At 49.0% G+C, this 23,430-nt stretch overlaps 1 protein-coding gene across 1 annotated transcript in view; it reads right to left on the bottom strand.

Annotated features, from left to right (window-relative positions):
• Positions 1 to 22,356, bottom strand: part of A2ML1 (alpha-2-macroglobulin like 1) — a 34,422-nt gene extending 12,066 nt beyond the window's left edge. Inside the window, exons 1-21 of the mRNA XM_065423289.1 lie at positions 22,289 to 22,356; positions 20,613 to 20,796; positions 15,439 to 15,601; positions 13,869 to 13,921; positions 11,781 to 11,801; positions 10,714 to 10,873; positions 10,353 to 10,437; positions 9,610 to 9,733; positions 9,114 to 9,228; positions 8,398 to 8,507; positions 7,913 to 8,080; positions 6,387 to 6,617; positions 5,400 to 5,463; positions 5,041 to 5,186; positions 4,621 to 4,770; positions 4,227 to 4,412; positions 3,180 to 3,276; positions 2,826 to 2,970; positions 2,139 to 2,367; positions 1,596 to 1,722; positions 1,028 to 1,149 (exon numbers count right to left, since the gene is read on the bottom strand). Of these exons, the coding sequence (XP_065279361.1) occupies positions 1,028 to 1,149; positions 1,596 to 1,722; positions 2,139 to 2,367; positions 2,826 to 2,970; positions 3,180 to 3,276; positions 4,227 to 4,412; positions 4,621 to 4,770; positions 5,041 to 5,186; positions 5,400 to 5,463; positions 6,387 to 6,617; positions 7,913 to 8,080; positions 8,398 to 8,507; positions 9,114 to 9,228; positions 9,610 to 9,733; positions 10,353 to 10,437; positions 10,714 to 10,873; positions 11,781 to 11,801; positions 13,869 to 13,921; positions 15,439 to 15,601; positions 20,613 to 20,796; positions 22,289 to 22,356 (2,748 nt within the window). The remainder of the gene's footprint in view (positions 1 to 1,027; positions 1,150 to 1,595; positions 1,723 to 2,138; positions 2,368 to 2,825; positions 2,971 to 3,179; positions 3,277 to 4,226; positions 4,413 to 4,620; positions 4,771 to 5,040; positions 5,187 to 5,399; positions 5,464 to 6,386; positions 6,618 to 7,912; positions 8,081 to 8,397; positions 8,508 to 9,113; positions 9,229 to 9,609; positions 9,734 to 10,352; positions 10,438 to 10,713; positions 10,874 to 11,780; positions 11,802 to 13,868; positions 13,922 to 15,438; positions 15,602 to 20,612; positions 20,797 to 22,288) is intronic.
• Between the last annotated feature and the right edge of the window lie 1,074 nt (positions 22,357 to 23,430).

Below are 23,430 nucleotides of genomic sequence, written 5' to 3'. Positions count from 1 at the left end.
TACATGCAACCTCATGACTTTGAGCTGCATGCTCAGGGGCATCCAGTCATAGAGCAAGAAGTGATACGGGGTGAAGAGAGAGGGGCAGAGGCCACTCCTGGACTCCTTAAGTCAACTCTGGGCACTTTGGGACCACAGTGGTCACATTTTGGAGCAAGAAGGGAACTGTCCCTTGGTACAGGGCTTGGACTTGGAATAATGGGTTCAGTTCTTGGACTAGACACCTCAGAACCAGAAAGAGGCCAATCAACTGGAGGGAATTCAGAAGAGGGCTACAAACGATTAAGGGGCTCTAGATAGATTAAGAGGGAAGATTAAATTAACTGGATCTATATAACTCAGCCAAATGGCAGCTCAGGATGGATAGCCACTTGTCGATGATTAGGAGAGATATAAACTCCAACACAGAAGAAGAGGAACTGGGGATGAGAGGACAACTAAGAATATAGAACAACATTGAGCACAAGATGCACATTTCTGGCTGGATGCTGAGGAAACATTTCCTAACAGGGAGAGATCTAGTGAGATGTGGAAGGGTCTCCCCAAGGGATGGGGTGGAACATCCCTTGCTCAAGACATTTAAAACTAGACTGGGCAAAACCCTGGAGAACAGACTGTAGGAAGCCATCCTGCACTGGGCCCAGGGGAATGGAAATGGTGACTTAGTAGAGCTTTCTCCAACTCTGAGGCTGTATCTCTACTAGATGTACTAGTGCGGAGAGCTCTCCCGTCAGCTTAATTACTCCACCTTCCATGAGAGGCAGTAGCTGCTTCGGAGAGAGCAGCTCTCCCACGGATATAGCGCTGTCTATGCTGGCACTTAGGTCAGTAGACGGTCACTCGGTGGTGTGGATTATTCACACCCTGAGCGACATAAATTACACCAAAGTTCTAGTGTAGACAAGGTCTGAATTCTAGGAGTCTATGAAATTCAGGACAGCAGAATGATGGAACTGCTGGCAAGAGCACTGGTGATAACAGTGTGATATCTTGTTTCCCCCACTGTTCTCTGGATCGGCAGGCTCACCCGGACGAGGAGAGGCTTGATCAAGGTGTCACTGCGGCCCTTATTTGGCACCGTCACTTTCCTACCGCCACAGAGCTCTCTGCTGGGCAGTGCCACTGTGGTGATGGTGAAGTTCACCTCACCTGGCAATGAAAAAGAAAACACAAAAAAACAAGCTCTTCAGAGCTTCCATTTCAAACCTGCCCATCCAGGCAAAACTGTTCAGTACACAGAAAACTGAGGACATCTGTAGTTCTGTGCAAGCCAAGACAATGATGTAAGAGGAACGTGCTGTCACACCTAAGGCTTCAAAGTGATCTGTATTTCTCCACTCCAGGCACAGCTTTGCACAGACAGCCCTGTGCACTATGAGAACAGGGGTATGGGACCATCATATTCAGAAATGTCAGGGATAGCAATGGAGTTCTAGAGGTGGGACAGTGGTCTCATCCAGTATGACAGGAGGATACTGAATTAGTTAGATGCCTGGTCTAGCAACAACAAGGTGGGAATCTGATTATTTGGAGCAATGGTCTGAGCTGGTACAGCAATTCCTGTGTTCTCTTCCCTTCGTCTCTGCTCTCCTTACCCAGTTTGGTGGCTGTCACGTTCCAGTAATAGGTCCTGGCTTCATCAGCACACAGACAGCTGGTGTATTCACAGCCCTTACATGATTTCACCTGGTACTTCTCTGACTTGGCCAGCGTAATCTGGATCTGCACAAGAGACCAGGGAAGGGGTGAGCAGTCAGGGACACGAGTGGAAGATTAGGCGGAGGAGGCAAGGGAGAAAATGGGTGACACTTGAGCTTACTTAGTTTCTTTTATAGGGAATTTTAGCAACAGGTGAAAAGTACTGGATCAGCAGAGCAAGCTTCCCACACACATAGCGATCCAATCCCATCAATGTACCTAAGCACCATCCTGGCTTCCTGGTATCGGTAATGGAGGTAAAACTTGCTCTGGATCTCATGGGATTAGCTCCCATTCCCTGGGGAATGTGTAAGGGTAAAAATCCATGTGGCTCTCTTGATACTGATTCCGGATCCATTATGGGCAGGGGGAAGGATTTACAGGCACACAGGTAAAGCCTAACCCAGATGAGGCTAACCGGAGTGTGAGTGCTTCCTCACCCTTATGCACTGTTTCAGGTAGTTGAAGACAGTGGCAGTCAGTGTAAACGATTCTCCGCGGATCACAGAGTAGGGTAAGGTCAGGTCCACGAAGAAAGGTTTGAAGGCTGTCAGCCCCACCGTAGGGGAGATCCCGAAGCCGCTGCTCTCCGAGGTACAGAACACGCTGGCTTTCCATTCCGTGATGGTGTCAGGGAGGGTGACTGGGACCTGCTTCTTACCTGAACTTCTGCAGAGAAATCAGATCATGATATGGGGGGGAAGGGAGATCCCCAATGGACAGGAAAAATTCTGACAAATGACGACACTATGATTATCTCCAGTATCTCCCATCCCAGGATCTTATAGAGCTTTCTAGGCATTAATCCTCCCAACACCCCCTGGGAGGCAGGGTAGGTCGTTATCCCACATTACAAATGCAGAAACTGATGCACGGGGAGGGGAAGCGACTCGCCCAAGGTCACCCAGTGAGACAGTACCAGAACCAGGAAAAGAACCCACATATCCCTTCTTCTAACCCCTAGATCCCACAGCCCTTCCTAAAACGCAGCAGATTTGTTCTCTAGAACATTAAACCAGCCCAGTCTCAAAGGCCTGTGAGGTCTGGTTCAGAGAAGCACCGCCAAACACTGCCTGCACAAAGCCTTGCATTTCTCCCCACCCTCCCTGGGATTAAACATCACTTACTCAATGGGATACAGCTCCCAGATCCAGGTCTCAGGGAAAAACTCACGGACTTGGGACTCACTGGATTTCACCACTGATGGAGGCTGAGATTCCACCGCAGGGACACGTCCTGAATCTTCCATAATAGCGGGTGGCATGGGTGCGTCTGGAAGTCAGTCAGACAATACCTGATATGTGGCTGCTTACTCACAGAAAAGACTGGCACTGGGACAATAGAGTCCAGTAGGGGGCAGGGGAGGAACTCAGATGGAGATTAACCCTTTATTCCCAGACAGTAATTACATGGATTAAGAGAGCAGAAAGGAAATGTAATAGACCAGGACGATCAAATAAAAAAGGTAAGGAACTCCTTACTCATTAGAATATTTTCCTTGTAGTACCAGATGGGATAGGAACGACAATCCTGGGGTCTCTTTATTTTGCCATTTGATAAAATTTTCAGTCCCATCTCCTGTGTTAAACCAGAGATGAAAGAAACAAAATATGAAAAAGGAAGTTTAAAGTTTGCTTAGTTTCTCTCTGCCTGTGTGTCAGTATAACTATTTGACTGTATCACATGGTCCCCTCTGCTTTCTCTGATCCCCATCTCGCCTGCCTCCCTTGTCTCTCTCTGCACTGGTCTACAATAAGCTAGGACACCTTGGCAGGCACACTGATTTCATGAGCTCCTTGGTCATCTTGCTTGTCCTTGCCTGGGTCAACAGCAGCAGAATTTCTATTAACCAGTTTGGCTGATCAAGACACAGTAGTGCCTTACTCTAGCACAGCCATTGTTGTATTGTGGAACTCATGAGGCAACAATCCTATTCCACCCAGGTATAAATCTGGTGATTAAACAAGAGCTGTTGAAACTGAACTCTTGAAAAATCTCTGAGTTCAGTGAGAGTGAAAAATTCCATAATCAGCAACAGCATTTTTTTTTTTTTTTTTTAAGCAGAAGAAAACACACACACCACACACCCCACTCATCTCTTTTTGCAACTGGATGACTCAAAACTCACCGCATATCGATCCCACCTGCTTTTACTCAGAGACTTTTAGATTCAAACACAACCTTAAGTGTCACTCCACTAACTTCAACAGCAATACACCAGGGATTATTTGCCCCATACACCTAAGACACAATATGGCCTGCAGATCTTTATTACTGCTGATGATGCATGAGAAGGAAAGAACCAGCCTGACTCTGCTTTTATTTCTACATAGAGTAAAACTGTTTTGAAGTCAGAGATGGAACGACAGGGTGAAGTTTTAATACAGACAACATTCAGAGCAGACCTGCACTTCCTGGTTGGTTGGTTCATAGATAGACAGATCCATGAGCCCAGTCTCTCAGAATGGAGGCTATGCATCTTCTCCTCACATTAAGGAGAGGCTGGTGAAAAGTATAAAGGCACCCACCTTTAGGAAGCTAAAGAAGTCAGCCCCTTGGTCAAACCAAGGTCTTGGTATGATGGAACGTTTGCTGCGGTCCACTGGCACAGGGTTGATGACAGGCATTGGAAATGGCCTTGATATATAGCAGTTATCGTACTCATCAACTTGATAGGGGTAACCTCCATTTGAGAAATCAAGCATCCCATACACCTGCAGAACCACACATGGGCCCAAGGAAACAAACAAAGGGCTGATAGCAAGGACAGAGACACAGACACCTGCCATTCATCCCTCACCCTAGCTCCTACCTCCAACCCCTTCCCCCACACAGATACGCCCATTCACCCCAGAGCCCCAGCTTCCACCATTTCTCCATCATTCTGCCCCATCCCTCAGCCCATCGCAGTGAGCCACTCACACTGCTGTTGGAGAGCTCCCTCTCTGGCCTCAGGAGCAGGACGCTCTGGTCCACAGCTCGGATGGCACACAGCGAGTTGGGAGCCGCCCTCAGCTGGAGATTCACAGTTGCCCCTGGCAGGTCCTGCTGCTGTGAGAACTCCAGGTTGACCTGGACAGATGGATCCCAAGAGGGGCAGAGCCAGAAACATGGGAGCGAAGAGGCAGGAAAAAGGAAGGGCAAGAAAAGGGATGAATTAGAGAAAAATGATTCCTCTGTTCAAGGGGAAAGATAAGGGTTTAGTCGTGGCTCCCCCAGTGCCTCAGCTGCATTTTCTATTGGTGCACATGCCACGCACTGAAATGTTTTCATCTCTGCACTACCCACCTCCCCTCTTCCTGCACCTGTGCCAACCCCAGCCTCCTCAGGCCAGAGCCTCACCTGGTTCTTGAAGCACATTGAGACTGTGAACTGGACTTTGTCAGCAACAACTCCCCCATCAGGGAACATGGCATAAACCACCAAGGAGGGGTCGGGAGCAAAGTGGGAGGTGAAGGTGAGAGGGATGGAGAAAGAGCCCATTAGCCCTGGGAGGAGAGAGGAAGAGGGGAGATTCTGTCAGTAGCTTTAATACAGTCTCCTCCTGCCCATCTCAGCCCCTCCCTCAGCCCCCCCTCCCCCTTTCAGTCCATTCCATGCTGCCTCCCTCAGTGCCTCCCTCTGGGCTCTGAATTGTCACTAGAGCCCAGCATTGGAGGGGTTTTGCTCCCCTATTTTGGGAGAGGTAGCTGTGGACTTACCACCATTCTTCTTGATATCGACACGTTTCTGACCATCCTCGATGAGCTTCCGCTTCCCCACCACCTAGGGAAGGAGAGAGATCTTAGAAGGTGTTCAGGTCAGGTACCTTTTCCCATCTCTTCATGTCCCCCCAAATCCCAAACACCAAAGATCAAAGATTACCACCAACCATGGGACAGGTGAAGTCACATGGGGGACACTAGCCCTGGGAGAGGGGAGGGTTTCAGAGAGGAGGGGAGGCAGGTTGTGGGAGGGTTTTGGCAGCAGGGAAGGGACTTGCATGTCCAGGGACCAGAGAGAAGAGGCCTGTTCTGTGGGGACTGCACATTTTGTAGGGAGAGGGAGACTGGGGATGGTTTCTAGCAGTGGGGAGGTGAGCTGCACTGGGCGTGCTGGTTCAGGAATGAACAGGAGGGAAAGGCAGATCATGGGGAAGTAAGTGTCCTAGGGGATTGGGAAAGGGGGTTCATATGGGAGGGCATGTCCAGATTCAGGAAAGGAAACCAGCATTGCAAGAAGCATATTGGGTAGCAACTGCTTATCTGGGAAGATTGGGAGGGCTTCCAGAAGGAAGCAAGGTGGGTCCATCAGGAGCAGATGTTTGTGAGGGTCAGGGCAAGATTTGGTGGGGATCAGGCAAAGAGGAGTAAACCAGCAGGAAAGAACTGGGTTGGGGCACTTGCTGGGGAATTGCAAAGAAGGTAGAAGGGGGTTCGCTGTCCTGTCACGGAGAGGGAGGGATCACCAGCTAGGAGGGGCTGGGCTGTCTGGAGGAGCTGTGATAGGGCAGGGTGGAACAGGGGAAGAGGAGTTGAAGAAAAAGTATGCTCCTCTTCAGTGCTTCAAGGGTTAAGCCACAGCTGATGAGAGCTACAGCCATGGTGCTCTCAGCACCATGGCATCTCTTACCACTGTTCCTGAGACCCCCACTTGGCACCTCCCACAATATCTCTGTCCCCCAGCCCCTGGCCTGCCCGGGCACTCACATAGAAGGAGAAGAGGATTTCTCTAGCTTTGTCCCCCAGGTCCATTTGGTCAATGCTGTAATCCACCTGGACCACCTGCTTCTGGCCACAGGGCAGCACTCCCTGCAGCCGCTGGATTTTGAGGTAGCTCTTGGTGGTGCTGTAGTATGGCTTCAGGTGGAGGAAAGCATTCAGGTAGTACTGACGGATCCTTGTAGGCTCATACACCAGATCCAGAAGCCTGAACCTTCCCTGGAAGAGAAATAAAGGTAATAATTATGACTGCATTTCTCCAGAGCACTATAAGTGTTCTGGCCAGCATGTGTGTATATATACATTGCCCTCTGCTGGATGGAATCAGTACAGCTCAAGTGTGATTCAGAAGATGGTACATCTAAACAGATTTTCCTCCAATTTAAGCACTAGAGGCCAGTGCTTTAGAGCAGAAGGGCCTCTGTGGTGAGAAGGGCCTTCGTTCTGTTCTTGGGCATTCATGGATCTGTTACAATCCCACAGTGCTTTACAGCAAGTGGACTGGATTCCAAAAGACATGATTGTGTTAGACATGAAAATGGACCTTAAGCATCTAAAATGGCATGTATTATCATTACACAATATATAATGGTTATCTGTATCTATAAATTACATACATTTGTTATAAAGTGGCTTATAGCCTGAAGCCAATCATTAACAGCCTGAAATTAGGAAGAAACCTCCCCTATGGACAGTTAGTGCATAGCTGTCCGTTACTGGATTTCTTGCTTCCACTAAAGTATCTGGTTTTAGCCACGATCACAAACAGGATACTGGAATAGATGGTGGATCACAGCACTGATCTGATTTGGAAAGTCCCCTGTTCTCCATGAATCCACTTAGGCACTTAACAGATGTGTAAGATATGCCAATAAGAAAATTTAACAGGGATTAGAATAGCTTATTGGATGTCTAAAAACATGGATGTCTATCAACAGACAACTGGATTCAACAGGAGCCATTTAGCCACACTGCTGGCATTTGTTTATCTGTAGATGTGGGTAGAGGGCTAACAAGGCCAGTTTTCTGTGCACAGAGGTAGCTCTTATCTGATGAAAATTCAGCAGTATCTTTGATGATGATTAGAGCAGGTCCTTGGGCTGGATGTTAGATGACCAGACGGGAATCTTTGAAAAACTGGGCTTTTTTACACCTTGGAGTCAACTCACCCACTATTGAAATGGGAAGGAGGGAGCCGTTCTGCGCCAGCAGCACTACACAACATGGCCACAGGAGGGGAAGGGAATAAAGTCTCCTCCATTTGAAACAGCAGATTTTTAGGATGGCACAATGTACAGAGTTAAGGGACTCACACCTACCTCAGAGAAACTCTGTATTATATGGCAACAGCCCTAGTGATGAGAATTACCCTCAGATCAAGGGCCTGAGAGATACAGAGAAGAGACTTTCTAGGGCCTACCCAAAGGGGAATTGTGTGGAGCCTTGCCAGTGCTCAATGTCTTTGTCAGCTCCTGGATGCAGCACTGAAATGCACTGTACCTAATTTGACTCACCTCCAGAGAGACCTCACTTCTATTCCAGGTAGCTGTGTCCAAAATGAAAGTAGCCACCCCTGTGCTATCGGTGGTGAGATTTTGGTGGGACTGGGTGTTCCCAGCATTAATAACCAAGAAAACGGGCTGCTTCTTCAGTATGGAGCCTTCTCGGTCCAGGGCTTTGATCTGCAGGGAGAGAATCATGCACACATTCAACCAGCAAAACCTACTCTTGAGGAGAGACTGACTGGAATGGGGAATCTCTAGGAGAGACACTCAGTGGGGCTGAGAAAGCTCAGAGCAGGCTGGCTCCTTCTAAAGAGAAGGGCAGGGCTGAGGAATAGACAGAGGTAACCTCTAGGGAAAAATTAAAAATGGGAATTTCTATGAGACGATGCTACAGGATCCTATGTTTTTGTCACCTGCTAGAGGCACTATGTAAAGCACCGTACTTTGGCTGCCCTGGAGGACCACTCAGAAGCTCCACCCCATGTAGATTTTACCTTCCCGCTGTAGGGATACCCTGGGTGGTAGTAATTGTCTGAATCCTCAAAGCTCATTGACCCAGCTTGCTCAGACATAAACGCAACATGGGTAGCGTTTGCCTCCACGCCTATGGGAGAAAGACAAGATGCACAGTGAGCCAATGAACACACAGTGGTTTGCCATACTCTGCCACACCAGGTTACAACAGAAAAGTTTTGGGACCACCCCTCCCATCTAGCCATAAAGCAAGGGAGGAAGGCCATGACCCCCCTCCCCCCCCAGACCTCTTTGCAATCCCCATGTTGATAACCTGTGAATGAGCACCATGGCTAAAGACTCCACTCTGATTGGTAGAACAGTCTCCTGCCTGCCAGTGACCAACCCATTTATTACAAAAGACAATTACAGGGTCCATCAGTGGCCAGTGGACTAGTCCACCATCCCAACAGTGTATACTTAGTGGGAAATGGCCCAAGCTATAGAAGACAGTGGGGCAGGCCAAGCATGTGCCCACACGCACCACAAAAACATTAAGTGTTGGGGGGGTCATCAGTCCATTTCAGAGATCACTCTCTGTCAACATTTCCTTCTTCCACCCTCCCCCCCTTCCTTTCCCCCCCCCCCCCCCGCCCCAAGAACTTTATTATAAGGAAGAGAGAAGCAATAGACACCCTCTCTCACACACGCGCACGCACACGCACACACACACAGCTTTGCAGATGCTAGGGTTTACCTGTTCCAGCTTCCACCAAAGTGGCTATCACGTTTATACTGTGGCTGTACCCAGGGCTGACAAGGCTGAAGAATGCCAAGTCCACGGAGGCTGAGAAACAACCGGTCTTATCAGTCTGGAAAACAGGCAATGAGAATTGATGACACTTGCTGACAACATACTCAAGGAACAAGAGGAAAGGAACAGCCACCCTGTGATTGTGTCAGAGCTCAGAAGTGAAGCAGTGGCAGGCTCTATCAGAGTGTGGAGGGGAGACATGCAAATGCTGCAGGGAGTGGAGGAGTGTCTGAGTCAGCAGGAGGCACTGCTGTCCCTGAGTCAGCAGTACTAAGCCAAATGCTCCAGTGTGGTGCGAGGGGTACTGTGCAGCTGGGTCCTTCCAGAAGTGCCCACTGCTCCTGGTTAGAATTTCTCCCTCTCTAGCTCATTCTTTTGCCCTGCTGTTCCTCTTTCCCTAGATGCTCTTACATCTCCATTAGGCCATTTCCCTCCTCACCTGTCCTGTGACATTCTGGCAGATGTCCGTGGGCTCTGACTCCGTCCTGTCTATGTACCAGGTATATGCGGTCTGACACAAAGAGACTTGGACTGTACCCTGGACGGGCTTTCCGTATGTGTACCTGGTAGAGAAGGGAAAAAAGAAACCGTCTGCCACTGGTGTCCTTAGTCCACTCCTGCCTTCTTCCTTTGCACTATGGTGTATGTGCCTGCTATTCCAGTCCTGGGCTCCCCTCACAGCTCTGCTAATGCCCCTCAGTCCTGCCAGTGCTGGGCTCCCCACACAGCTCTGCTGATCTACTCCAATTTCACACACACACACACACACACACACCTGCCCCTTCCTACTGCACTTTAACTGGGGAGGACACTCCATGATTTAAATAACTAACTAAAAGAACAGGAGTACTTGTGGCACCTTAGAGACTAACAAATTTATTTGAGCATAAGCTTTCGTGCCACAAGTACTCCTGTTCTTTTTGCAGATACAGACTAACACGGCTGCTACTCTGATAACTAACTAAATGGTGTTTTGAGGAAGCTGCAGAATGGACAGACTTCCACGTGGAAGAAGAGTTGAGAGCTACTGTAAATGCATTCACCTTTTCCCTGAAAATCCTTATTACAACGCAGACCCTCTCAGAAACACAAAGCTAATCCCGTCCATCCATTGAGCTAGATGAGCGGATACATTTGCACGTTAACTGTGCGCTCCCATCACAAGAGCCCTGTGAAACGTACTTGCCACAAACTTTCAGTGGAAAAGATGTATCCGATGTGAAGATCCGAGTGGGCTCAGCCACAACCACTTTGAATTTGGGCAGCACTGGAGAGGGAGAAATAGGATGCAAGAAGTTAAGAAAGGAACAGGTTGGCTGACTGTCACCCAGCTCAGGGAGCAGTGTGTGTCTGCGTGTTGTGGGGGTGCAGCACTCCCAGAGACAGCATTCCCCTGGAGAGAAGGGAGGGGGGTGTCCTCTCTAAGGCAAGCGTTCGCTTGCAGAGTCTGTGTCAGGGTTGGATAGGGAGAGGGCTTCCTCAGGCTGGGATTCCCCTGGGACTGTCAGAGAGCGGAGTGCTCCTGCTGCTCTCCCCTCCATACCGTACTCCTCCACGCTGAAGATGCTGTAGGCCTTCCCACTGTCCACGTTGATGGTGTATGTTCCCAGGGGCGGTTCGGCTGCCAGCTGGAAGGACAATTGCACAATGCCTCGCGCTGGTTTCACATTAAGCCACTGGCCAATCCGGTTATTCTCAGGATCCTGATGCCACGGACAGAAACAGAATTAAAATGCAGCCCATCCTCCCTGTTTTACTCCCCATGCAGCCCAGCCCTTGGGAAGACAGGGGCTGGGAGTGCTACAGAAGCTGGGCCCAGCACCTCTGAAGGTTGGTGGTGCCCTTCATGACCAGGCAGGAGACCAGGGCTCCAGGCCTGGTCTCTTGCTCTTCAGGGGCCAGCACAGGCTGTGAGCACTGCAGAGGCTGAACTCTGTGCCCTAGGGTAGTGCCCTGCACTGCTAGGTGGGAGACCTGGCTCCCATTCCCTGACCTGGTCTCACTCTCCTGGAGCTGGCAGGGGCTAGAATTGCTGCTGACACTGGGCTCTGGGTGCCCTACAGTTCGCACTGTTCTTTACTGTGCGTGACCGGAGTTTGATTCCCTGTCTTGGTCTCCGGCTCTCCATGGGCTGGTAGGAGCTGAGGAAGCTGTGGAGGTGGGGCTAGGCGACCCCAGCAGATCAGTGCTCTGCACTGCAGGGTGGGAGAGAGGCTGGATTGTCAGCCCCAGTCTGGGAATTCCCCCTGGGCAGCAGGAGCTGCTGGAGAAGCCAGGATCCCCCAGGCTCCATTTCCCTAGAGATTAGCAATCTCTGCTGCTGTGAGGGAGACCCTGTTTCTAGTCTCTGTCGGTGCTGGTGGGAAGATGGGAATAGTGAGGGGGTCCAGTCTGACACCCCCTGCAGGTTACTACAGTGTACTGCTGCACAGGAGACCATAGTTCCAATGCATGCTTCTCACAGCTGAGAGCTGCAGGAACAGGGCCAGCTACCCTCCAGGAATGGGTGCAGGAGACCTGAGTGAGTCACAGTCTTGATCTCTCATTTGTGTGTGAAAGGAAAGGAATGGAGAACAGAGGCATCTCAGTATGCATATGGGGGCCACTGACCTTCAGCTCCACCAGCAGGTACTGAAAGAGAAAACCAGACAGAATTCCCATTAGTGATCGCTGCACTATTGTGGGGAACAGAACTGCTGCACAGGCTGGGATCTCCTCCACCCTGAGAGCGGAGGCCAAATCCATCCCTACTCTTAACTCCAGATTGTGCTCAGGGCCTGGGCATTCATAGCAGGAGCATCTGAGTTCTAGCCCTGCTGTTGCCATGAAGTTCTGAGTGACCACAGTGTGCAACATATGGCACATGTTTTGTTAGATTAACAACAGGACCCTCCAAGCATAGGCACCAACTACGTGGGTGCTCTGGGGCTGGAGCACCCATTGGGGGGGGGGGGAAACAGTAGGTGCTCAGCACCCACCGGCAGCCCCTCCGATCAGCTCCATCCCAACAATCAGCGCCTCCCCCTCCCCCCCAGCACCTCCCGCGTGCCAGTGATCAGCTGTTCAGCGCCATGCACGAAGCGCTGGGGGGAGGGAAGGAGCAAGGGCAGGGCATGCTTGGAGGAAGGGTGGAACAGAGGGGTGGGAAGCAGCCTGGAGCAGTGTGGGGTGCTGGCACATTAGAAAGTCAGTGCCTGTGCCTCCCAGCAATGTGAGCTCAGATCAACCTCTCTTGTTCCTTACAAGGCTTGAAAGTATTCAGCTAATGATCCCCACCCCCTTTTCAAACTTCCAAAGTTGCCTCAACACCTCCCACAGCCCCCAGGGGAGGTTGCAGGAGGAAGAGTCCCATTTGGCAGCATTGGAGGAGTCTTGTGCGCCTTCCTCAGCTTGGCTGGCTGCTTTTCCCTGTTTTAGTTTTATGCTAATAGCTCTTAAACAATTTCCTAGGCAGCTTCAGGGAAGGTGGTTGTGTCACAGCTCAGAGCAGCTTCCCCTGTTCCCTCTCTATGGTCCAGCAAGAGCACCCCACTCTAGGCTTCTGGCTCCCCGGCTGTCACCGCTCTTGGGGAGAGAGACACTTCTTTCTCTCTTGCTCCTGAGCAGGTTGTTTCCAGGCTGAACAGTTCCCTGCCTACACTGTGATATCCCCAGCAAAGAGACTGCCTAATCAGGCCTGTTTTACCTTCTCTTTAGAGTGTAATTACCACAGTTACTCTACTACACAGCTTTTTCTAAGCAAGCACATTTTATACTGAAAGTATTACAGAGAAAACAAAAGAACCTACCTGCATGTTAATAAACTAAGCAGAGTTCACCCCCCAACTCCTGCCAGAGCCCTTGTTGGAGACCAGTCCTTCAAAACCCCACTCCGGGGTTTCCCTGTAGCTTCAAGTTCCTAACACCCTTTGCTCAGCACAAGAACCCAGCCTTATGGGGGCCATGATAGGCCAAAGTCCTTCCAACCCTTCCCTAAGGATAGGGGCCCCCCTTGGACAGGAGATCCTGTCCGTGTGCTGGAGCAGAAAGAAGGCCCTGAGTCAAATAGCCTGAGTTTAAACTATCCCCAATCCTTTCATTGTCTGCTGGTCTCTGCATAATCCAGCTTGAGCTAGCACATGTGAGCCTCTGCAGGTGGTGGCCTGAATGAATTTGCCTAAGCACCCCCCACTGTTCCCAGCTCCTGGAGAGGCTGTATTTACCCTTCCCATGGAAATACATACAATCCAGGGCTCACAGGGATACATAAACCAGTCATTTAATACAATAGACACCCCCCCCCCCCAGATATTAAACTTAAATTCAGTAAGGTTTAACTTAATTCCATAAAGTTTATCTAGGATATTACAGGACACCACCATATTTGTTACAGTTCGATTTCCTGAAGCAGCTCCCCATACCTCAGGGGAATGAGGTGGCCAGGCTGCAGTAGGCAGCTCAGTGCTGGCAGCTCTCAGAAGCCACCTGATTCTGGTTTGGATCTGGGCCAGGGCTGGGTTACAACTGGAAGGGAGTTTAACCAAAGGGGAAATCCCAGATCCCTTCTGAAAATTCAAACTCTTGCAGCTGCTGAGAGATCCCAGATTGGTATTCCTGAGGTATAAATCCCTCTGCCCCCAGGGCAGAAGCAAAGAAAGAAGGTAGTGTGGTGGGGAGAGCCTATCTCCCTCTCTCCTCTTCCCCTGCCACATTTCTCACCTTATCGTTCAGTGGGATGAAATTGCTGTTCAAAGTGACAATTCGAAACCTCACTGTAATGGGAAAAAACAAATAAAATGCCTTTAGACTCATCTTCATGTGAGGATCCAAGCCTCTCCCCCCAATCCCGGCTGCATACACAGGTTCAAGGCATCATTTCAACATGTTCCCTGAAGCCTCATAGTTTGAGGCATTAAGTATTTGAGGGCTTGACAAGCTTTGAAGACAGGGATGGGGGAAAAAAATATGTAGCTAGGAGAAAAAGAACTCAGCAGGTATTTTGGGGAAGTGTGGTGTAGAGGTGGCTCTAGTGCACTGGTTCTCAACCAGGGTCTACAACCAGGTTTCAGGGGGTCCACCAAGGACCAAGCTTCAGCCTCGGGTGTCAGGGCTCGGGGTCAAGCTTCAACCTCACGCGATGGGGCTCCAGGATGGAGTGCCACCTACACCCCCCTGACTCACCTCAGCGGGCCACTGAGCTGGTCTGGATTGGGGGGGGGGGGGCAACCCAAAATTGCAGCATCACTGCAGAAGAGAGATCTCCCCCTGCCACCAGAAGGAGTTGCCTCACAGCCATTGACTCCATGAGCAGGTAGCAGCTAGACAAGGAGACACCACTCCTCTGCCCTGCTACATCAGCACTGCAGGGAGCACAGCCAATGGAAGGCAGAAATCAGGGAGGGTGGCGGGGGGTGTGACCCTGTGTGCTCCCCCCCAATCACCTCTGGTTGGGGGTCTGCAGGTTTGTCTATTTAAGTTTAGGGGTTCCTGGGTTAAAAAAAAAAAAAAAAATTGAGAACCACCGGTCTGACGTTTCCACTTCAACTGTTTTACAGGGTTCTGAAGAGATGAAGCCGAAAGGCAACAAGTGTTTTCTGTGTGAAATGGGATGAGTTTATTTTGGCTGTGTGGGAGGAGCCTGAGAGACCTTTTAAGAAAAATAATCCATTTGTCAGGGGTTGTGAAAGGGGAGAGAGAAAAAACCACCTCCCCCTAAACAGGCCGTAGCTCTGCCGATAGCTGCGCAGCTTCTGAGGGAGCTCACTGGAAAGGAAGAATTCTAGACTAGTTGCACACACCAGCAGATACATTGGCATTGGCTTACCCCAACATCTGTGAAGGAACATCTCCAGACACATTTACACTTACAAACTCACATGTGCACACTGGTGCAGAAACACACATAGCCCTTCAGCTACCATGCACTCATAACACTTGCAGACCTCTGCACATGCCAACCTCTAGGCATGAACAGATCTGCATACGTGTACTCACCTGAGGATAAACACTGCTTATGTCCGGCTTGTAGACAAATACCTCGCCATATGCACCTGAAGTGTACATCTGCAAACACACATGCACCAAAAACCACTTGCCCATGCCCACGCACCTGCAAACACAAGTGCATACAAACAACATTCTCATCTGCAAGTTATGCTCATTTTCACTAACGCAAAGAAAAAACGCTTACAACTGCACCTCTCTAGGAACATATACACACACCCAATGGCACATCTGCATGCACACAGACACAGAGAAAGGAAATCCCTCAGGGCAGATCCTTTCTTACCCAACTGTCCTGGCATATAGATGGGCTTGTCAGTCTGCACAAAAGTGCTGTTGCTGGCTCTCTGAATCAGGACTTGTTTCTTCTCAGCTATCTTGCTCTTGCCCCCACCTCCAGACAGCTGAATGGTAGCGACTTCCTCAGTGCCCCCTGAAGGAGGTGGGACCTGGGGTACACAGGAAACAGCATTAGGAGAATTAGGCACAATCCTTGGAGGAGGAAATTAATTATCACATTGCCCACTAGTGAGTAATCCACAGAGGAGATAAGGAACCTATTTCTGCGGCCAGCTGAGTGATTTCTCCTTTAGCTGAAGAGGTCTGTGTTCTTGGAGCTCCTTCAGCTCCAAGAACACACACGAGAGTGTGACTTATATGGTAGTTGTGGCTCCTAGGTGCTGCATATAGATTTGTTACATACTGTGGAAGTGTCAAGAAGCTGGTGAAAGTGGGCTCCAGCTATCTCCCTCAGGTTATTGCTGGGTGAAGAGTATTTATCAAATCAAAGATGTGCTGAGTTAGGGCTTCACTAGTGCCATTAGCTGCACAGATTTGGCCTTTGTCATTGTTCAATGGACAGAACAAGACAATAGTTACCAGCCTGTGGCTCCTTCACCAAGCATCAAAATGAACACACACCTAGAGCAGTATCAAATACTAGGGCATGTGCTGGGAGCTGCCAGGCATGAGGTGGGAAGAGGAGGAAGACACAAAGGGAATCTGTGGGCACTAATAATCAACACAATACCTACTTCATTAAATGCCCCAGACAGCCCAGCTCCACCCTGCCAGTGACATCAACATCATGTGCTGCCTTCCTCCCAGAGACCATTACACTTCAGTTACTCTGCATTAATGAGTGGGGGGGGGGGGGGGGAAATAGGGTGACCAGATATCCTGATTTTTGGGTCTCTCTTATATAGGCTCCTATTACCCACCCACCCCCCCGTCCTGATTTTTCACACTCTCTGTCTGGTCACCCTAGGGGATAAGAGACCAAGAGTAACAGCTTGCTCTTCAGTGATTGGCAAAGCACAGAGCACAGTTTTGCACTGCTGCAAACCAGTACCATTGCGCTCTATACTTGTATTCATGGGGGGGGGGGGGGGGGTGTAACTAGAGCTGACTCAATGGGCACATGACCATGAGCCCATTGCTCAGCTTTCTTATCCATCATTTACCACCCCCCCCCAGAGAGTTCGTTTATAATAAAACCCTTTCCCTGGGGGCCTTATTATTACTGGACTTGCTCATTAACCACACCTGTTAGTGAATGTGTGTGTGCACACCCTGTCAGTGCACTGCTCTGTACAGCTAGCGAGGATCCTGCTTGCAGGCTTCTAGAACTGAATTTTGGGGCTGTCTTTGGGCAACAATGAGAACATATACACACACACGAAAATAAAATGGTTTCATTCAACTTCCTCATTGCCCCCCATACATGAAGTGGGTGTGTGTCAAGTGAGGTCCACTGGGATCAGTCCTGGGTCCAGATCTCTTCAAGATCTTCATCAGTGATTTAGATAATGACATAGAGAGTACACTTATAGAGTTTGCGGACGATACCAAGCTGGGAGGGGTTGCAAATGCTTTGGAGGATAGGATTAAAATTCAAAATGATCTGGACACACTGGAGAAATGGTCTGAAGTACTCCACTTAAGAAGGAACAATCAGTTGCACAAATACAAAATGGGAAATGACTACCTAGGAAGGAGTGCTGCAGAAAGGGATCTGAGGGCCACACTGGATCAGAAGCTAAATATGAGTCAACAGTAACACTGTTGCAAAAAAAAAAAAAAAAAAAAAAAACCACACACCACAATCATTCTGGGATATATAAGCAGGACTGTTGTAAGCAAGACAAGAGAAGTAATTCTTCCACTCTACTCTGCTCTGATTAGGCCTCAGATGGAGTATTGTGTCCCGTGCTGGCCACCACATTTCAGGAAAGATGTGGACAAATTGGAGAAAGTCCAGAGAAGAGCAACAAAAATGATTAAAGGTCTAGAAAACATGACCTATGAGACAAGATTGAACAAATCCAATACTTTCAGTCTGGAGAAGAGAAGACTTAGGGGGACATGATAACAGTTTTCAAGTGCATAAAAGGTTGTGACAAGGAGGCGGGAGAAACATTGTTCTCTTTAAGCTCTGCGGATAGGACAAAAGGCAATGAGCTTAAATTGCAGCAAGGGTGATTTAGGTTGGACATCAGGGTGGTTAAGCACTGGAACAAATTGCCTAGGGAGATTGTGGAATCTCCATCATTGGAGATTTTTAAGAGCAGGTTAGACAGACACCTGTCAGGGATGGTCTAGATCAGTGGTCTCCAAACTTTTTTGATCGCGCACCCCTATCGGTAACAAATTTTTGAGCATGCACCCCCTGCCGCGTCGGCTCTACCATTTTTGCCAAAGCAAAAAAAAAAAAAAAAAAAAAAAAAAAAGCCACCCGGACTCCCGCCCGAACTGCCGAAGCAATTAAAAAAAGCGCTCCTCCTGCCACGCTCCCCCCAAGGATCCTCTTTGGAGACCACTGGTCTAGATAATACTTAGTCCTGCCATGAGTGCAGGGGACTGGACTAGATGACCTCTCGAGGTCTCTTCCAGTTCTACGATTCTGTGCTTGTTAATTTAATTTACGTAACAACAAGACATGGTGTTTTCAGGACCCCTTATCATACAATTATGCAGCCTAACAAACAGCTGCATACTTATGGTGGGCTTTTCAAGTTGCCACATAGTTGTGTTCCAGAATCTCAGCCTTCCTTAAAAAAAATTAAGCCTCTAGCCCTCATGGTTGTGAAGAACACCTTCCAAACATGAACTGAGTGTTGGTATCAAATATCAGGGGGTAGCCATGTTAGTCTGTATCTACAAAAACAACAAGGAGTCTGGTGGCACCTTAAAGACTAACAGATTTATTTGGGCATAAGCTTTCGTGGGTAAAAACCTCACTTCTTCAGATGCATAGAGTGGAAGTTACAGATGCAGGCATTATATACTGACACATGGAGAGAAGGGAGTTACTTCGCAAGTGGAGAACCAGTGTTGACAGGGCCAATTCAATCAGGGTGGTTGATTAAATTGAATTGGCCCTGTCAACACTGGTTTTCCACTTGCGAAGTAACTCCCTTCTCTCCATGTGTCAATATATAGTGCCTGCATCTGTAACTTCCACTCTATGCATCTGAAGAAGTGAGGTTTTTACCCACGAAAGCTTATGCCCAAATAAATCTGTTAGTCTTTAAGGTGCCACCAGACTCCTTGTTGTTTTTGAGTGTTGGTATGGTAGTGATGTTGCCTTAAGGCAAACCCATATGGCTGTGGGACAAATACTATCTTCTGCGACAAGGACAGAGATGGCTCCATACATTCATCATCCCTTAGGCAATCATGTGGGTTGGTATCTGCCCCCTGCTCCAGGCACTGGGCATCAGATTGTGGAGCTAGCACTGGCTGAAATGTTGCAAACACCCTTCCCATTTACCCAGCATCCCACTGCTTTTCCTCCCTCTCCTCCCGGCTTCCCCTGTCACTGCAATGGAGTAAGTGAAAAGTGACCAGAATTTACCTGCCTGCTCCTTTCTCTCTGGCTCCTATTCCCTCACAGCACACTAGACAAAGATCCAAGAGAGATGGCTCAGAGGTCTCAGCACAGGTGAAATGAACACAGGTGTGACAAAATGTACCTCGTATTCACACCCTACAACTATTGTAATAATCTTTGTACCAAGTATGCCTTGTAAGGTATCGTTTGAAAACTCAAGTTACTGATCAGTATCATCCTGATAAAATATGTGTGGCAACATTGTACGTTAATACCATACAGTGGAATCTTATAACTTATTAACACATGTTCCAAACTGAGATTGGCAAACAGGTCTGTCTCAGACAAAGGAATGTGTGCTCTGCTTAATTTGCATTTAAGCAGTAAACAGAGTCAAGGAGGAAGGGATGCAAAGGAAGCTCTAACGGGTGAAAAAAAAGCAGCCGGGAACATCCTTCCCCCATAGAGTGTGTGTCTCCTGGTAACCAGCTGGAAATGTTTTTCAAGAAAGAGACTGAAATTACAAAAAGGAGGGACAAACACCACAAGGCACCCCCCTCTCTTCCCATTGCTTCACTGCACCTGAAGGGATAAAGGACACAGCTGCTGGACTAGGGGGAGTGGTCCTGACCTCACAAGTTTGGTCAGTAATGAAAGCATGTGGTGGGGAAAAAACAAAACCAACTTTGCTTTGATTTTAACATAGTTGGTTAAGTTAGGCACCTGTTGCATTTTATCTTTCTTGTAACCATTTCTGACTTTTATGCCTCACTACGTGTACTCACTTAAAATCTCTATGTAATTAATAAACTTGTTTCATCCTCTCCAGAATGTAGAAATTGAAGTGTTTGGGAAACTCCATTTGGAGTGGCAAGTTGTGTGCATATTATTCCTTTTAAAGAAATAACAGACCTAAAATAGCTTGTATAGTCCAGGAGCAGGGCCGGCTCCAGGGTTTTTGCTGCCCCAAGCGGGGGGAGGGGAAAAGTCGTGACTGGCGGCAGCTCCACCGTGCCGCTTTCTTCTTCGGCGGCAATTCAGCGGCAGGTCCTTCCCTCCGAGAGGGACCGAGGGACCCGCCGCCGAAGAGCCCGACTTGCCGCCCCTTCCCCTTGGCCGCCCCAAGCATCTGCTTGCTGAGCTGGTGCCTGGAGCCGGCCCTGTCCAGGAGAGGGCTGGGCAATACACGACATAGATTTCTGGGGCAAAATCTAAGACTGGGGGTGTGTTACAGTCACCCTGCAGTGTCACCCCTTCCTGGGGATCTACAAGGCTGGTGAGAGCCAAAGTGTAACCCAAGTGTGGCTGGCAGGCTGCAGTTACACACAGACACTCAGGGTGTGGCTTGTATAATGGAAGGCTGTTTCTGAGCAACCCAGGTGGGAGCTACTGCTGCAAAGTACTGTAAAGCACCCAAGGTTGCAGGGCAGGGTTACGCAGCTGCACAGAAGTCTGAATTGTACTCTAGTATGTCACAACAGGTATTTGAATACCAAGGCATGCCCTTCTATACCAGTCACACCAGTAAACATCTTCAAACAGGTGCATTAGCCTAGCCAAGCCAAGCAGTGAGGAAGCTCCACAAGCACACTTGCATCTAACTATTTGCAAGTTCCACAGACACTTACTGGGAAGCTGAAGCAGTTGAGCTGTCTCCTCTCCCAGACAAACCGATCCAGCAGCTTGTAGGTCTTGATCTTGGTCTCCAGGGTGATAGTGAGCAGCATGGAGCTCTTCACGTTACTCAAGTCCATGCAGACCTTCTCCATGGAGGGATAGCTCAGCCGCGCTGGCAGCACAACCACATAGTTCCTTGAGCAGGGAGAGAGAAAGAATCAGAGGGAAGGATTTAGCCATGTGTGTTGCTTTTAAAACATTCCCAGGGAATCAAGTTCTCTGACTGATAAACTATACCAACCTAGCTGGCTGCTTGTGAACTTAGAGTTGCTTTATGCAGAAGCTTCCTTCCCTGGCAGAGGAGACAGGCTGAGTTTCTATCCCCCACCATGCTCCCTCAGTTTCTCAGGTGTCACCCCTTCCTGGGGATCTACAGGAGGTAGTCAGGTGCACCACAGCAACACCTTCTAGCAGCCTCCACAGGGAGACACACCCATCCCTCACTGCGGGAGGCTTGGAAAATCTCTGCTCTCTCTCAAGGGGGGTTGAGGCTGCCTTTATCAGTGTTGGTTTCTGCTTTCCAATCAAAGCAGCCCTTTACCAGATTCTGTCACCCTCTGTGACATCACAATAGTCTCCCTGGCTACTGGTGGCAATGTTGCACTGCATGACAACAGGTCTTATAGGGCTGCTGTACCTTGGTCAACTTTCTCTGTGCAACCATCTTCCATTATCACAGTACTTCTCAGTGAAGAACCACAAGGACTGGACAGAGGGAGAGATATGGGAAACCAAACGCAAAGAAAACTATCTCCAGCTGGGACTCACTCCCACACCCTGCAATTCTTTGCCTAAGAATTACCTGCCCTTTGTGACACCCTAACTATCTCCCTAGCAACAGCCAGTGGTGTCACAGAGGATATCTCATGAAGAGACAGATGGGGATGGGGGGGTTAGAGGGGACGGTGTCAATATGAACATTTCACCTCCACTTTGGAGGTGTAAAGAACAAGGGAAGGGAGAGAAATGCCAGGAATCAAGGAGCAAGAGACCCCAGACCTGGTCTTATAACTCAACTGATTTAGTCAGGGAGTCTCCACCCAGCACTGACACCAGACTTCCGACAGCTTTCTCTGTCCCCCTCATGCTGAACCATAAAAACGCTCCAGCTTCTTCTCTCTCCTGCCTCTCCTCATCTTACTCCACTTAGGGGGTCTTGGAAAACCTGCCTTTATTTCCCTGCTCCCTACAGACTCCCTCACAGCATTCACAACTGCCCATGTGCACCTCCAGTCACTTGTCCCTTCCTCCAGCAAACTGTCCCTCCTCTACCTACCCATTCCCCCTCTCCAACCAAGTACCATTCCTGATCCCTCATATCTAACCACTTGCCTGCTTCCCTGTGTCAATTGATATTCCCCCTTTCCCATCTGCCAGCCATTATCACACCCACCCCTAACCATCACCCTCAAATATTTGTCCCAACCTCCTTACTCCCACTTCTCATCTCCTCCCCAACAATCTGCTCCCTCAATCTACCCTGGGCATTTGTAATGCCTCTAGCCACCAAAGTGCCCTCTGCTTTCCCCCACAGCAACTTGCTCCTTCCTCCCAACCCCTTACCCTCTTCCTCCTCCTCTCCACAGTCAAAGAGCTGGAGCCAATCCCTAACCCCACAGTAACTTACGGGACAGGGTCATCCGTGACAGCAGATTGGAGAAGTAGGGCCAGGGTGCTGAGGAGAAGGAGCCACATCTCTGTAGGGACCTGCCACAAGCGCCACCCCAAAGTGAGCTACCTGAAGCCTTTGAGCTAGGATTTAAGTTGGGGGGAGAGAGAGGAACAGAGTCTCAGCTGCTGTCTCTCTGGCTCTCAGTTTATGTGGTACCGGCCTTATATCCTCATTCTGTCAGGGGTGTGACTCTAAAGAAGACTCCTTGCCCAGTCACCTATGGAAGACAATCCACCAATCAAGGGCTGTAGAAGGGAGGGTGGGGAGTTCAGATTTAACCTGTGAAGGGAGCTTATTCTGGACTGGAATGGAGATGAACGAGTTCTGGAAAGCTGGAAAAACCACTTAAACTCAGGCCTTTTCTCTCTGAATTTGCCAGAACCAAAGAGTATATACATTATGTGTGTAAGTACAGTATGTATAGTGTGTGTGTGAGTGAAAGAGAGCTCATATGTACATAGAGTAACACTGGCTGCAGAGAACTAGCTAAGTTCCCACTCCTAATCAACATACAGAAAAGAATACACAACTTTGTCAATGCAGCAAATACACCCTGCACTAGGGGATTAAAAATTAAATACAAATGCAAACATGAGCTACCCAATGTAACATCACTCCCAGATTATAGCTTCCTAACCAGTGATGCAAACAACCTCGCCTCAAACCAAACAATGCTGAAGGTACTTAACCAACACCTAAAGCACCAATATATGAATCACCTGAAAGAACAAATTAAGAACAGTTAAAAAGCCAGATTGTTACAGAGCCCTGCAGAGAATTATCATACCAGGGCTGCATTTACACTAGCAAACTTCGTAGCCAGAATTCACCTCTCGTGCAGCTCAACCAATAGGAACAACAGCTGCCAACACCTGTAGCATAGGCAGGACTCAGGCATTTTTGCCCCATCATCTAACACTGTTCTGAGCAGACATACAGTTGAGCTCTGTCTAGATGCCATATATCCAAGTTCTGTCTGTAGAATGGAAGCTGTAATATCATTGCTATTACTGGTGGAGCTGCACTGGTAGAGAGTTATGAGTATGTTTGCTAGTATAGACAAGACTTAGCAGACTGCCTGTAGCTCCTGTATTCCC

Source organism: Emys orbicularis, chromosome 1 (genome assembly GCF_028017835.1).
Source record: "Emys orbicularis isolate rEmyOrb1 chromosome 1, rEmyOrb1.hap1, whole genome shotgun sequence".
NCBI classification, from domain to species: Eukaryota; Metazoa; Chordata; order Testudines; family Emydidae; genus Emys; species Emys orbicularis.
Note: the sequence above shows the minus strand (reverse complement) of the source record. Positions and strands in the feature narration are given on the sequence as shown.